Source organism: Acanthochromis polyacanthus, chromosome 7, assembly GCF_021347895.1.
Source record: "Acanthochromis polyacanthus isolate Apoly-LR-REF ecotype Palm Island chromosome 7, KAUST_Apoly_ChrSc, whole genome shotgun sequence".
In the NCBI taxonomy this organism is placed as follows: Eukaryota; Metazoa; Chordata; class Actinopteri; family Pomacentridae; genus Acanthochromis; species Acanthochromis polyacanthus.
The window spans coordinates 41,067,081-41,084,007 of NC_067119.1; the positions used below are offsets into that span (position 1 = coordinate 41,067,081).

General features: G+C 38.2%; 1 protein-coding gene and 1 long non-coding RNA gene across 3 annotated transcripts in view; one reads left to right on the forward strand and one right to left on the reverse strand.

Moving 5' to 3' along the window:
* The window catches only part of LOC127534928 (uncharacterized), a 205,760-nt gene that overhangs the window by 84,503 nt on the left and 104,330 nt on the right, over positions 1-16,927 (reverse strand). The window lies entirely within an intron of this gene.
* traf2a (Tnf receptor-associated factor 2a) overlaps positions 2,015-16,927 on the forward strand; it is a 34,254-nt gene continuing 19,341 nt past the window's right edge. For both annotated transcript variants that reach the window (XM_022203593.2, XM_022203594.2), the window contains exons 1-3: positions 2,015-2,444; positions 14,971-15,049; positions 15,546-15,644. In XM_022203593.2, coding sequence (XP_022059285.1) covers positions 2,257-2,444; positions 14,971-15,049; positions 15,546-15,644 — 366 coding nt within the window. In that variant the 5' untranslated portion in view covers positions 2,015-2,256. The remainder of the gene's footprint in view (positions 2,445-14,970; positions 15,050-15,545; positions 15,645-16,927) is intronic.

Sequence of the window (16,927 nt, forward strand, 5' to 3'; positions counted from 1 at the left end):
TAATCTGGCTATTGCCAGGTTAGAGGGAAGCCAGGATCGGGGTGATGTGATGTCAGCTGCTAAAACCACTAAGAAGATGAACTGCTGCATTCTGGACTAGTCGGATGCGAGACAATGACCAGATCAAAGAGAGCTGCACTAATCCAGACGTGAGAGTTTAATGCATGAGTTGTCTTTTCCAGATCTGAGCATGAAAGAACTATTTTCAGTCAGGAGATGGTTCAGATATGAAACATTTTATGCAGACTTACAGATGAATAGGTTGAAAATGAACAGATATTACCAAGATGATTACTCACATTAGGGCATTTTTTTGCATCAGAAGTTTTATGAAATGTATTTACTATTATACTGTTTATAATAACTGACTACTGCAATTGTAATATTTTCACTAATTGTCGCCCCAGCAGCGAGTATGATTGTCTAGTTTAGTCTTTTAAAATTTACCCTATATTTATTCTTAATTATGTATTCTCAGATGCTTAAAATGCAGGACAAACAGGCTGACAAACAGTTTTTAGCCATGGTCCGTCAGACTTCTGAAAAGTGTTATTTTTAGTAATGTTGTTTAAGCACAACCTCCTGCCCATATTTATCTTACTTTATTGTTTTTTTATTTGAACTCTACCTCCTCATTGTACTGTATATATCTTACCTCTTCTGTATATGTTGTAATTCTTACTATAGTTTTGTTTTATATGTACATTTTATTATTTATTGTTGTTAATCTACTTTCTTTCAATGCACCTTCCAGTGGTAGCTACTTGTATTTCCATCACGCCCCCATGTAAGATGACAAAAAAGCTATTCTGTTCTATTCTATTCTATTCTATATTTATATTTCTGCATAGTGAATGGATGAAAGAAATGTCATTTTGTTTAACTGTGTACACCAAAGGTGTCAAACTCATTTTAGTTTAGGTTCCACATTCAGCCCAGTCTGGTCTCCAATGGACCGGAACAGTAAAATCACAGCATAGTAACCTATAAATAACCACAACTCCAGGTTTTTCCTTTGTTTTAGTGCAAAAAAAGCACATCCTGAAAACGTTCACATTTAAGGAATTGTCTCTTAACGAAACATCATGAACAACCTGAAATTTCTTCAGCAAAATAAATTCATTTCCAACAACATTAGTCTTCAGTTTATCATTTCCACATTACAACTTCCATATCACCGAGTGTCTACAAAAAGACACAAAACTTTTAGTCACAGCTATCTGGAACTGAACAATACAGTACTTTACTTTATGACCAAAACACTAAGTCAGACAAAAAAAGACAAAAAACAACAGAAAGAAGACAAAATATTACAAAAATGAGACACAAAATGATAAAACCAAGAAACAACATGGCAAAAAAATTAGACAAATGACATGAAACAAAAGACAAAAAATTAATATAAAGTTACAAAGTGACAAAAAAATTGGACAAATGACAAAGACAAGGCAAAAAATGACAAAAAGAAACAAAATGATAAAAAATAGACTAACAAAAAGCGAGACAAAAAACACAAAACGACAAACATGAGAAACAAAGCAACAAAAACATGAGACAAACCACAAAAGTCAGACAAATAAAAGACAAAAAACAATTTAAACAAGACAAAATATTACAAAAATGAGAAAAAAAATGCAAAAGACTAATGAGCAATCTAGTAGTTTAAGATCAAAACAACTTGTCATGGTCTAGGAATTATCTTCAATTTACTAATTTACAATCTGCAGTTAATGTCTTCTCTGTAACTTTTACACTTTGAAGGCCGGATTGGACCCTCTGGAGGACCGCTTTTGGCCCGCGGGCCTCATGCTGGATACCCTTGGATGAACTACACACATAAAGCTGAAGCTGATAAAACCCTGTTCCTTTATGTTGAAGCCACATTAACCCTTCGTCTGAGATGAAGAGCGTCTAGCTTGCCTCAGCTCTGGATCTCCAGTCCAGATCATCCAATCCAGCGGAGCCTGCTTCCTCATCATGCCCACCTAGACGCTCCTTTCCCGGGGTGGCGCCACCTAGCGGCAGACATGCAAAGCCGGAGGGGAGCGTAGCATCCTCTGCTGACACTTTTATCACATGCAAACGCCTGCTCTTATTTGTCCGTCCGTATGAGGGACTTATGCCGCCATGGGTTCGTAACATAAACAGGTGTATAGAGGTTTGAATGAATAGCTGAGGAGCAATGAGCGGCTGCTGGAGGTGTTTGCTGTCTTGAACACACCCCGCTGAGTACCCCGATATTGTTCAAGGGGAATAATGGCTGCACAGGAGCCGTCTCCACCATCTTCCCTGGAAGGCAACAAGCCGGGCTTCCCAAAGAAAATTCTGGCCAACAACCTGGAAGACAAGCATCTGTGCAACTCGTGTCAGAAAATCCTGAGGAGGCCCCTGCAAGCCCAGTGCGGTCACCGCTTCTGCTCGTTCTGCTTCAACAAAACTGTGAGGTGAGTGGTGTCATGGTCGCTGCTAGCAGCTAGCTAGCCGAGAGTAGCCGACAGCAGCATCCCGAGCTGCTCAGATACCCCTCAGTCTACCGCTGCTCCCTCACTGTCACTGGAAGCAGTACGGACGAATAAAACCAGACACCGTGTACCGATTACCGACCATAAACAGCTCTCAAAGAGCCACTTCATCCAAATGAAACGGAAACTGGTGTGAGCTGGGCTGGCCAGGTGTCCTCCCGGTCTAACCTCTGAGGCTGGCCGGACACCGGAGCACCGGGGAGGGTTTGGAGAAGTTCAGCCTGGCGGTGTAGAGCAGGGGTTTCAAACTCATCTTAGTTCAGGTTAGTTCCACATTCAGCCCGATCTGATCTCCAGTGACCAGTAAAACCACAGCATAGTAAAGTAAAAATAACCACAACTCTTAATGTTTCCTTTGTTTTAGTGCAAAAACGTACGTTCTGAAAATGTTCACATTTAAGAAGCTGTCTGTGTACAAAACATCATGAACAACCTGAAAATTCTGAAGAAAAACAAGCCTAGTTTCATCAACATTCAGCCTCAGTTTATCGTTTCCACATTACAACTTCCAGATCAGAGTGTCTACAAAGGAACACAACATTTAGTCACCTGGAACTGAACGATCTAGTATTTAACTTTATGATCAAAATGTCAACAGTCCATCAAAAAAACAACAGAAACCAAAAGAAATTACAAAAACGAGACTCAAAATGACAAAAGAAGAAACAAACGACACAAAACAAAACAAAAAAGAAACAAAAAATTTGTCAAAAAAGTTACAAAGTGACAAAGTAATGGATAAACAACAAGAATGCGGCCAAAAATGATACAAACGAGATCAAAAGTGACAAAAGCAAGAAACTAATCAACAAAAAAAGAGACAAACAACACAAGCGAGACCCAAAAAGACAGAAACGAGAAACAAAAACGACAAATGAATAGGCAAACAACACAAGTGAGACAAAAATAAAGCACAGAACAACAAAAACAAGAAACATAACAACAAAAACATGAGCTAAATGACAAAACTTTATCATCAAAATGACAAGTCAGACAAAAAGACAACAAAAACAAGACAAAATATTACAAAAATGAGACCCAAAATGAGACAAATGACACAAAACAAAACAAAGAGACAAAAAGTTACAAAGCGACAAAAAATGGACAACGACAAAAACAAGACAAAGAATGACACAAACGAGACAAAAAGATAGAAACTAGACACAAAAATGACAACAGAAAAGTGAAACAACACAAGCGAGACAAAAATTAAACAAAAAACGACAAAAACAGAAACATAAAAAATGAGATAAATGACAAAACTTTATCATCAAAATGACAAGTCAGACAACAAAAACAAGACAAAATATTACAAAAATGAGACCCAAAATGACAAAAGAAGAAACAAACGACACAAAACAAAACAAAAAAGAAACAAAAAAATTGTCAAAAAAGTTACAAAGTGACAAAGTAATGGAGAAACAACAAGAATGCGGCCAAAAATGCTACAAACGAGATCAAAAGTGACAAAAGCAGGAAACAAATCAACAAAAAAGAGACAAACAACACAAGCGAGACCCAAAAAGACAGAAACAAGAAACAAAAATGACAAATGAATAGGCAAACAACACAAGTGAGACAAAAATGAAACACAGAACAACAAAAACAAGAAAAATAACAACAAAACATGAGTTTAATGACAAAACTTTATCATCAAAATGACAAGTCAGACAAAAAGACAACAAAAATAAGAAAAAATATGACAAAAATAAGACCCAAAATGACAAAAAATGAGACAAATGACACGAAGCAAAACAAAAAAAGGACAAAAAATTAGACAAAATGTTACAAAGTGACAAAAATGGAGAAACGACAAAAACAAGACAAAGAATGACACAAATGAGACAAAAAGATGGAAGCAAGACACAAAAATGACAACAGAAAAGTGAAACAACACAAGCGAGACAAAAATTAAACAAAAAACGACAAAGACAGAAACATAAAAAATGAGATAAATGACAAAACAACAATGAAATAAAACAAAAAGTTACAAAGCTACAAAAAAAATGGAGAAACGACAAAAATAAGACGAAACATGACACAAACGAGATAAAAAGGACAACAGTGAGAAGTAAATGAACAAAAAAGTTGACAAACAGTAGCCTCTGAAGACGCAAGGGTCTAGGCACGCTCGACAGGGAGGGAGGCGGGCTAAAAGGTTGTCTATCAAATCACTCTGCAGCAGCTGGGTAGGTATACAACCAATCAGTGCAACGAATAGGCTCCTAGAGCGCAGGAAATCAGAGGATGCGGTAGTTCGGTGAAGCCTTATTTATACAGTCAATGGGTGAAGCTCAAGTATATTACAGACATGTTAACATAAAGATTATTCAGAGTCGGTGCTAATGGAGCTCAACGACTGTTGTCGTTTTTGTTGTCGACCCTGGCAGAGAATTAAATTCGTTGCCGTGGGTTGTCTAGACAAACGGCAAAAGTGAGACAAAAAACACAAAACGGCAAAAAGGATTCACAAAACAATGAATAAAGTAAAACAAAATGTGGCCTTTATTTTTGTTTAGTAGGAAGTAGAGGTTTTAATCTAAGGAAGAAAACAATCAGCACAGCTTTGCTGCTCCTTTGTGCAAGGAGTGGTTGTTGCTTCTTATCCGGAGTATAGACAAGAAGGGAAGGGTAGCTATGAAGCTATGGGGTAGGGATTATTTTTTTGTGTTTTTTGAGTTTTTGTATTTTAAATCTGACCATTGTCTAATGTTCACAGGATTAAAGATAACTTTATTTGTTAATTCAAAACGCATAAAGGACTTGACTTAAAAATTACATCATGGAATTGTAGAGGGCTTCAAAAACCTAAGAAAATGAAACAAGTGTTGAATTTGATAAAAAGTACACGTTCAGATACTGTTTCTTCAAGAAACCCATCTCTTGGCTAAGGATGAGATAAAAATTACTAGAAGATGGAAGGGTAAGATGTTTTCTGCACCTTATGCCTCTCAGTCTACATGAGTACTAATCTTGATAAAGGATTCTATTCCATTACAGATAAATAGGGTAATTAAAGATAAAGCTGGGAGATATATAATTATTCAAACAAGACTATTACAGGAACAACTGGTTTTTATTAATATCTATGCGCCAAATACTGATGAACCTCACTTTTTTCAAAATCTATTTTTTAAGCTTTCAGTACTCCCGGGTAATTATATAATAGCAGGTGATTTTAATTGTACTCTAAACCACTGAAAGATAGAAGCTCAGGTATTGAATACTCTCACCCACGTACTAGAAAGATAATACAGTGTTTTTCAAAAGAAATGAATTTGATAGATATTTGGAGGGAGAATAATCCGTTTGAGATACAATTCTCATGTTTTTCTGGAAAATACCAGACATATTCACGAATAGACTTTTTTTGATTTCAGCTAATTTGAGACATAGGATAAAGCAGTGTACTTGTAACACGATCACAATATCAGATCATTCGCCTGTTGCGTTGGTTTACCATGACCCAAAATTACAAACAGAACCACCAAGATGGCGGTTTAAGAAAAAATGGTTATCTGATTCTAACTTCATTAAGTTGTTGGAGGATAAAATTAAATTTTACTTTGAAACAAATACAACCGAAACATCATGCAGTGTCAGGTGGGAAGTTTTTAAAGCCTTCATAAGAGGACAGATAATAAGTATTACCAGCAGTAAAGCTAAAAGAACCTATGAACATGAAAAGTATTTGGAGACACAGATAAAACTGTTAGAAAATAAGTATTTCCAGTCGGGCTCCGGGGAGATCCATAAACAATTATTGCTTTTAAAACACAATTTAATGAATTGTCAGCAGCTAAAGCAACAGCTAGTTTGGTTCGTATTAAGCAAACATTTTATGAGCGAGGTGAAAAAGCTGGTAAAGTGCTTGTGTGGCGTCTCAAACAAGTGCAAACAGAAAGAGCAATTATATCACTAGAAAACGATATAGGTGAAACTATTGTAGATCCAGTTGAAATTAACGAGACTTTTAGAAAATTTTATAGTTTACTATATAGTTCGGATAGTGATTTTGATATAGGTGATCTAAACAACTTTTTTGACAAAATTCAGCTACCTTCAATATCTGAAGATTTTAAAAAATAACTTGATGAAGATATATCACCAGAAGAGAGATCAAAAGCCATTCATGATGCTAAAGCAGGGAAATCTCCGGGGCCAGATGGGATACCTATTGAAATATATAAATTGTATAAAAATCAATTGATAACACCTTTATTGCAAATGTATAAGGAGTCTATGTGCCGAGGGTTATTACCACAATCACTCCAAGGTGCTCTTATTACTCTAATTCTAAAAGAAGGTAAACCCAAAAAAGAAGTGCGACAGTTACAGACCAATAAGTCTCCTAAATGCAGACTTAAAAATTTTGAGCAAAATCCTAGCTACAAGACCTGAAAAAGTAATGTCAGTTATTATAGGTATAGAACAGAATGGATTTGTGGAAGGTAGACAGGGATGGCATAATGTTCAAGAACTCTTAAATATTTTATTTTATCAAAAAGGGGCACCTGATACTGTACTACTGTCATTGGATGCAGAAAAGGCCTTCGACAGAGTGGAATGGATTTTTTTATTTGAAGTTTTAAAGCGTTTTGGTTTAGGGAAAACTTTTTGTAATTGGATAAAACTGCTTAAAACCGAACCATATGCTGAAATATTGACTAACTATAATCTTTCGAAAACTATAAAACTTAAAAGGGGTTGTAGACAAGGCGATCCACTGTCACCATTGCTCTTTTTAATGGTAATTGAACCTTTAGCAGTTTATATAAGAACACACAATGACATCTCTGGAATAACGGTGGGCCAGTTAGAATATCGTTTAGCTGTATATGCAGATGATGTCATTGTGTTTCTTAAAAATGTGCAAAGGTCTATCCCCGCTCTGTTAGATGTAATCTCATCCTTTGGCAGATACTCGGGATATAAAATTAATACCTCTAAGAGTTCAATCTTGTTTCTAAACCCAGAAGAGGGCAAGCACCCGCCTGACATAGCTCTTCAATTTAAGGTTGTTAGTTCTTTTACATATTTGGGGATTATCATCATGCCTTCAATTGAGGAAATTGTCGATGTCAACTATAAAACAGCACAGCAAGAAATTACAAAATCCCTCGACAGATGGACACCCATTCCGATGTCAATAATTGGCAAAATTAACACCTTAAAAATGAACATCCTTCCAAAATTGTTGTATTTGTTTCAGAACATACCATTACCTCCAGCGGAAAGGTTTTTGATTAACCTTAATAAACAATTCATCCGATACTTATGGAATAATAAAAGATCAAGGTTACGGCTGTCACTGTTGTATTTACCATATGACAGAGGGGTCTCTTTGTCCAAATTTATTATGGTATTACTGGGCTGTACAACTTAGGTCATTAATGTTTTATTTTTCAAATGACAATGCCCCTTTATGGAGAAATATGGAAGAACAGCCGTTGAGTCTGTCCTTCCCAATGTACCTGTACTCGGATGAAAGAAATAAGTTAAAACGAAAGACAAAACACCCTATTGTCAGGAACATGATTGAGATCTGGCACCAAGTGAGAAAACATTGTGGGGATATCAATCCTCTATCAATATTCAGCCCAGTCTGGGGAAATGAGAGGTTTTCACCAGGCAGATCCAGGTTTTAAGGCGGGGGCTCTGAAAGGGTTGGAAAAAATATATCATTTATATGATGTGAAAACTGGAAAATTACTACTGTTTGAAGATATTGTTTATTACGAGGGAGGTCATATCCTCTAGGATATGACCTCCCTCGTAACCATTTTTTAAAAATATTTGCAAATAAGAAACTTTATAAGGTCCCAACAAAACCATTCACTAACTATTCCTGAAACTTCATCAGTAGAAAAAAAATATGATGAGTAATTGTTTAAAAAAAGTTTGACATCAAAACTCTATCAAATATTATTAAATAAGTCTCCAGAATCTTCTATTAAAAGACTAAACATGTGGATAAAAGACTTACAAGAGATCATTCCTATGGATGATTGGAGAAAGATGTGTGCCAGATCAGTCATTTACAATAAATACTAATCTTAGAATGTTACAATATAAGTGGATTATGAGAACTTACATCACACCCGTTAAACTTAATAAATATAATAAGGATATTTCTGATTCATGTGTGAAATGTGGGACAAAGGGTTCACTTCTTCATTGCCTATGGCAATGCCCAAAAATAGAAACTTTCTTGAACGGTATTTTGATTTCAATTCAAGAAATATTAGCAATTGTAATACCTAAGGATCCAAAATTGTTTATTCTTGGAAAAATACCAGAAAATATTAATTGGAACCAGAAAGAAAGGATTTTTGTGGAATTGGGTATTGTGTTGGCAAAAAGACTTATTATGAGACATTGGAAGGATACTTTTGGGCTGAGTACAGATGAATGGTTCAACGAATTAATAACAACTTTACCTTTAGAAAAAATTACATACACTCTTAGAAATAAACAACAAATGTTCTATGACATATGGGGCCCATTTATACACTATTTAGGAAGGACAGACTCAACCTATTGTGATAATGTAAATATAAATAGCTGATGTGTTTGTATTAGTAATTATTGACAAACTTCCATAAGCGATCATAAGATGTAATTGTAACCTCTACAAATATAGAATAGTCTTACTTTATCTGTGGACATAAACAAGAGCAATAGGATGGTGACTTTTTCTACTTTGTTTTTGTTGTTGTTGTTGTTGTTTTTGGGGGGTGGGGGGGATTAATTATGTAAGTTTATTTATGTCTGTAATTTTTTATGGATCTATGTTTTTCTTCTTTAAAAATAAAAACACATTGAAACTAAATTGGCAAAAATAAGACAAAAAACACAAGCGAGACAAAAAGGAAACCCAAAACAACTAAAACATGACAGAAACAACAAATGTCAGACAAAAAAACAAGACAAAATACGACAAAAACGAGACACAAAACAACAAAAAAACAATGAACAATCTAGTATTTTTTTTACTTTAGGATCCAAACAACTTGTCATGGTCTAGAAAAGATTTTAAATTTATTGTTTTACTAATTTACAATCTGCAGTTAATGTCTTCTCTGGAATTTTTATACTTTGAGGGCCGGTTTGAATCCTCTGGAGGACCACTTTTGGCCCATGTACCGCATGTTGGACACTCCTGGTGTAGAAGCACTGTCAGCTCGGTGTGTGTGCTGAAATTACTGAAAGGTCTGACTACTGGACGGTTTGTGCAGTATGTTCCACTCCGTGCACATCTGTTGTGACAGTAAACCGTTAATATTTTAATTTAGGAGACCTTTATCCTGACATGGCTCTATCCCATCTTTGTGATACTTTTAATAGTTAATGTGTGTTAAAATGACATCATTAAGAACATCTTTTTGTTTCATTTTTAAAATTCTAATGTAGAAACAAGACCAGAAATAAACGGATGGATATTAATAACCATGCGGTGTTTTTCTGCATTTGCATAAACGTCCAGTAAGAAGGAAGGTTTTGTTTTGTTTCGCAGTGCCCACATGTGATGGAACTGGACTTTCTCATTTTAAGTTTCAGTTCCATTTTAGTGGAATTGTTTATTGCAGCGCTCCGAGTGGTGACAGGAATCTATCTGCGTACTGTTTACGATTAGAAGAAAAGGGGTGTTTCACAGAAATCTGTCATGCTGTAAGATTATAACGGAGTTCCACTTCTTTGGTAGTTTTGTCTCAGTGGCTCAAAAGCTAGAAGATCCCCGGTTCGTGTCCCTTCCTTCCTGGGATCTTCCTGCATGGAGTCTCCATGTTCTCCTGTACATGTGTGGCTTTTCTCCAGGTTCTCCAGCTTCCTCCCACAGTCCACAAACATGCTGAGGTTAACTGGTGATTCTAAACTGTCTGTAGGTGTGAATGTGAGTGTGATTGTTTGTCTCTATGTGTAGCCCTGTGATAGACTGTTACCTGTCCAGGTGTCACGATCTCAGAAGGCGGACCCGAACAGAAAGCCACACTACCAAGGCTGGTGGGACTGAGGAGGAGTTTTATTGTTTGAGGGGTGAATAATGGCTCGGTGAGGGGAAAACCAGAGTGCAGAGTGCTGGTGTAGTGGCGGGTTTTGGCCAGGAACGGGGGGGAATCCAGGCAGGGACAGAAGGGGTCCAGGCAGGAATAGGGAGTCCAGGCATGGGCAGGAGGGAAAAACCGGTGATGACTGGGTTGGGGAGAGCCGGAGGGGAAGGAGGATGGCGGGGATCCCGGACAGCTGACCTGGGTGAGGAACAGGAGAAAGCAAAGTGAGAAAAGGCAAACTTAAACAGCTCTAACAGAGGGCTAGAGAGTGAACTGACTGAGGTGTCTTGGTTCAACAATCTGGCAGGGAGTGGAAGGATGAGCTGGTTCTTATTGTGGAGGCGAGTAATCAGTGTGATGATCGTCAGCTGTCCGGGAGCCGTAGGGGTGGTTGATTGCCTGAGTGGAGTCAGCTGGGAAGCTAGACTCCACTCAGGCACCGAGCTGTAGGGGGAGAGACAGGGCAGAGGAGCGGATGGGAGACAGCAAGACAGACAGGGCAGAGGAGCGGATGGGAGACAGAGAGAGACAGAGAGAGACAGACAGGGCAGAGGAGCGGATGGGAGACAGCAAGACAGACAGGGCAGAGTAGCGGATGGGAGACAGCAAGACAGACAGGGCAAAGGAACAGGAGAGGGGGAGAGGAGCATGAGAGGGAGAGAGATGGGGAAAAGGGTATTTGGGATGCCAGATGGGAAAGACAGGGGATGAGAAGGGAGCTCTGACACCAGGTGTCCCCTGCCTTCACCCTCAGTCAGCTGGGATAGACTCCACCCCCATGACCCTGATGAGGATTAATCAGTGCACAGATGATGGATGGATGGAACTTTGAGTACAGTGCAATATGTGACCACAGGAAAGAGGTCAAATAAACAACGTGAACTTTTGCCAGAACATTTCCAATATTTTTGGTTCTAGATGTATTGTGCAGAGAAATCAGGTTTATGTTTTTATACGCTACCATTCTAAAGTTTGGGGTCATCCAGACAATTCCATGTTTTCCATGAAAACTCCCACTTTTATCCATGTTCTAACATAACTGTACAAGGGTTTTCTAACCATCAATGAGCCTTTCAGCACCATTAGCTAACACAATGTAGCATTAGAACACAGGAGTGATGGTTGCTGGAAATGTTCCTCTGAACCCCTATGGAGATAATCCATTAAAAATCAGCAGTTTACAGCTACAATAGTCATTTACCACATTAACTATGTCTACACTGGATTCATCATTCATTTAATGTTATCTTCATTGAAAAAAGCTGTTTTTCTTTCAAATTTAAGGACATTACTAAGTGACCCCAGACATTTGACCCGTAGTATTTCAGTGATGCAGGTAGATCTGACACACTGATGGGTTCGACTCTGAGATAACAACAAGAACTCTCAATGTCCGCCATCATCAACAGAGTAAACACCTGCTCATAGAACATAAGTTCCATCTGTAAGGCACTCAAATATATCTCTTCAACATTGACATCACGATGTGCACATCCGTGTTATTCTTGTTTTATAGAGAATTTATCACAATAATCTGTCTTCCCGTATATTTTTAACAGCGTTTGCTACAACAGGGCAAGTTGGGGTTGTTTGCTATTTAAGCTTTTAAAGGACTAAAGGGATTTATCAAGAGAAAACTTAAATCCAAAATCAAGAAAAAATCCATCGGAATGACATGGATGTCTGTTAGTGATTTGATCTTCAACATAAAGTCAGAGGCAGGTGTACGAGCTAACTACGCACAAAACAGTCAAATATTTGAGTCTTCACTTCAGAAAGCCTCTAAATATTCGCAGTGCCAGGGGATGAAGAAAGCGAACTCCTTAGAATCTTATGGCACTTTTCCAGTAGCACCTACTCGACTTGACTCTATTTGGTTTGTGAGGTTTTCCATCAGGACGTAGTACCTGGTACTGATAATGTGACGTCTGCAGAGTGCAGGCCACTGATTGGACACTGGGTAATTACACAGAAGACATATTTTAATACCTAATAGTGATAAATTTGAGCCATTCGAGGGTTGACAGATATACGGAAACTATAGTGAACTAGCATTAGCTTACCCTCATAGGTCTTCTAGTTCGTATCCTCTTGTCTTCGGCTGGATGCTGCTGTATCGCCTCCCAAACTCTCCTGTTCTCCTGAGTGTTTCGACTCGCCGCCCTCAGCTTTCTCTGACTCTCTTCTTTTACTTTGAATCTGACAAAAAGCAGGTATACCATCCGTACCGTGCTGTGACGACTCCACCCACAATGAGGTGGTACTCAACCGTAATGGAAAACGACCTAAACCGAATTGAGTCGAGCTGAGTAGGTGCTAGTGGAAAAGCGCCTTTAGAACTAGCTGAAGGTCTTTTAGCAACATACTGTAAACTTCCAACATGAGTTTCTGAGCCCAGACTTTAACTCAACAAAGATGCTGTGGAATGGACAGCTGCAATGATACGCTCTGAAATATTTCACATTATTGTGTTCAATAATTCCACTAATTATTCTATTTGTTTGTGTGTTATTAGCACAGACACATCGTGTTTGTCCATATCTGACTTAGAAGATCAGATCATTAATTATGACCTAACCTCAAACCCTAGTGCATAAAACCTTCTCATTCTAAAAGGTTCACAGAATTTTTCTTGTCACATTTGGGGACGAAGTGATCTCAACTCAGACTTTGTAACTTTTGGCTGACTGGAAGATTCCCCTGATCACTTTCCCTCATTTTCCTTCTCCATTATCACAATCAAGAAAAAGTCTGAATTAAAAGAAGGTTTACCTCATCAACAAGTGGAGCTGTGAGCGGCTCTGGAGGCGTTTGACAGGTTTAACCCCAGAATCAACAATAAACTAATACAACAGTTGGATCACATGATTGCTAACATTAAGTATGTATGTCAGGGGTGTTGGACTCATTTTAGTTCTGGTTCCACGTTCAGCCCAGTTTCATCATTAGTTCAGCAGACCAGACCAGTAAAATCACAGCATAATAACCTATAAAAACCACAACTTTGTTTTAGTGCAAAAAGTTCATTCTGAAAATGTTCACATTTAATGAATTACCTTTTTACAAAACATCATGAACAACCTGAAATTTGTTAAGAAAAATAAATTGAAATTTAACAACATTCATCCTCAGTTTATCATTTCCACATTGCAACTTCCAGATCACAGAGTGTCTACAAAGGAACACAACATTTAGTCATCTGGAACTGAACCATGGAGGATTTTACTTTTTCATCAAAATGACAAGTCAGACAAAAAAAGACGAAATGCAATCAAAACATGGCAAAATGTGACACAAAATTACAAAAACGAGTAACAAAATAACCAAAAGGGAGACAAACGACATGAAACAAAACAAAAAGGAACAAAAAATTAGACAGCAAAAACTACAAAGCACCAAAACCATCGACAAACGACAAAAACGGTGACAATAAAAATGACAAATGAGGCAAACATTAGACAAAAGCGAGAAACAAAATGACCAAAAAAATAGCGAGACAAAAAATACACAACCACAAAAATGAAGCACAAAACAACAAAGTAAAACACAAAATGACAAAAATAAGACAAAAACACAAGCGAGACAAAAAGGAAACATGAGACAACAGTCAAACAAGTAAAAGACAACAAAACAGACAAAATATTAGAAAAACAAGACACAATACGACATAAGAGCAATAAACAATCTCGTATTTTACTTTATGATCCAAACAACAAGATAAAGTAGTACAAAAATAGTACACAATATAACTAAAATGAGAAACGAAATGACAAAAAATGAGACAAACATGAACAAAACAAAAAAATTATACAAAAAATTACGAAGCACCGAAAAATCAACAAACGACAAAACAGAGACCAAAAAATTACATAAAAGACACAAACGAGCCAAAAACATGACAAAAGCGAGAAACAAAATGACAAACGACAGAAGCGAGACAAAAAACCCACAAAGTGACAAAAGCAACACACAAAACAACAAATGAAGTAAAACACACAAAGGCAAAAAGGATTCACAAAACAACGAATAAAGTAAGACAGAAGACAAAAAACAAGTGAGACAAAAAGGAAACAAAATGACAAAAACATGAGGCAAGCGACAAAAGTCAGACAAGAAAGACAACAAAAACAAGACAAAATATTATACAAATGAAACACAAAACGACAAATGGACAATGAACAATCTAGTGTTTTACTTTATGATCCAAACAACTTGTCATGGTCTAGAAATTATTTTAAATTTATAGTTTTACTAATTTACAATCTGCAGTTAATGTCTTCTCTGTAATTTTTACGCTTTGAGGGACGGATTGGACCCTCTGGAGGACCACCCTGGTCTATGTGGTGTGAGTCAGGATAGAAGGATGTCTGAACTCATGTCGTTGTTCTTCCTTTAAGCTCTGGGCCACAGAAGTGCAGTGCATGCATCAAGGAGGACCTGTTTGAGGAACCCACCTCCATCCTGAAGCAAGGCGGTGTAAGTACATCTTCTACCACCCACCTTTGTCAGAGTTCCTCACAGTAAATAGAGCTTTCTGGTGTACTTCAGGTTGCTGTTTGGTTGGCACTATGAGCAGTTGGTCATTACGACTCGTGCTCTGCCAGGTTTGCTATTTTAGTCTGGGTGGTGAGGAGAGCCAAACGTTTCTGGATGTCAAAACTCTGATTATAGTCTTTAGAGTCAGCACTGTGACGTCACAGTCATTGTTTGTTTTCAGATCCAGTGTTCTGCAGCAAAGATCCAACACAACAAAAACTTGTTCTTGGCAGCACAGACAGTGGATGAAGCAGATATAGTCCTGTTGTTCTGTGGCCACACTGACGAGAGAAATTAGAGCCAGGAGAGAAAAATGAGCTCCAAGCATCCTGACCCTGAGGAAACCGATGCAGAGCAGTCGTAACTCTATCCCTCAGACCGCAACTGAAGACACACACCAGACAACACTGACCTCAACCTCCATTTTTCCATCCAGGCGTTCCCTGATAATGCAGCCCGGAGGGAGGTGGAGGCCTTGGCAGCTGTCTGTCCTAATGAGGGATGCACGTGGACCGGAACTATCAAAGAATTTGAGGTGAAGGAATATGTTTATTTACATTCCAAACCTCTGATCATCTAAACGCACATCACAGTAACTTCATCCATACATGAAGGTCCTTCCCACGTTTTCCAGGACGGATTCAGCAAAGGAAAACAAGCAAACATACAGGGTTATTCAAAAAGAATGAACCGATTTCATTATGCAGTAATTTATACTGAAAGTAGTAGAAAACTCCAGCCAAGTCACAACACTTCTACTCACAATCAACTTTTATTTCCTTGCTTTCAAGTGTTCGATGTGGCCTCCACCTGCAGCAACATCAACACGATAAGAGAATTCCTCCCAGACGTCTACCAGCACATCACCATCCACTGAGCTGAGCGCTGTTGTTATTCCATTGATTCCAAGTAGAGTTCTTGTGACTTGGCTACAATTTTCTGTTGCTTTTCCTTATTAAAATACTGCGTAATGAAATTGGTTCATTCTTTTTGAATAACGCTGTATGAACACAGCCCCACGAGATTACTGTAAAAAAACACAAGCAAATTTAAATCTAAAGCATCTGCATAAGCATCCATACTTGGTGAAGGTTGTATATCTGATCCAGTTCTCAGCTAACTACTCTGTAATGTTAGCCTAGCCGTGCTAGACCCATGTTCTGAAGGCACAAGGGTCTAGGAACGCTCGACAGGGAGGGAGGCGGACTAAAAGGTTGTCTTTCAAATCACTCTGCAGCAGTTGGGTAGGTATACAACCAATCAGCGCAACGAATAGGCTGACGTAGTTCCTAGAGCGCCGGCAGATTGTGGCTAAGTCCCATTAGCTTCCCAACCAGCGGAGCCGCGGAGCCAACTGGTGTATTAAGGATTTTCCATATCCCGTCGGCATAAGTCCAAATACGTCTTTCTTCTCAATGAAACACTTCAGTGCCGTCCTTTGTTTATCTTTCAAGTTGAATTTTAGCTTCAAATCTTTAAGGGCTGTGGCCAAAGCCGAGTCGAAAGACAACTGTTTATTGTGCGCCGGTTGTTTCTGTCAGAATCGTCGCGCCTCTGTCGTCACTTCATTACGCCCGCCTTCTGACTCTACACTTCATGGTGATTGGTCCGGCCAGTTTTAGGAGAATCCAGCCTCGAGCCTTATGGAGGGTAACTAGACCCACCCTGGCAGAGAATTAAATTAGTTGCCGTGGGTTGTCTAGCGTGGCTAGGCTACTGTAATGTTTTTTATGCTCTATTTCTCTTTCTGATCCTTGCATTATAAATTTAATTCTGCAAAAATATGAAGTCTGTGGGATTTTGAATGCAGACCATCGT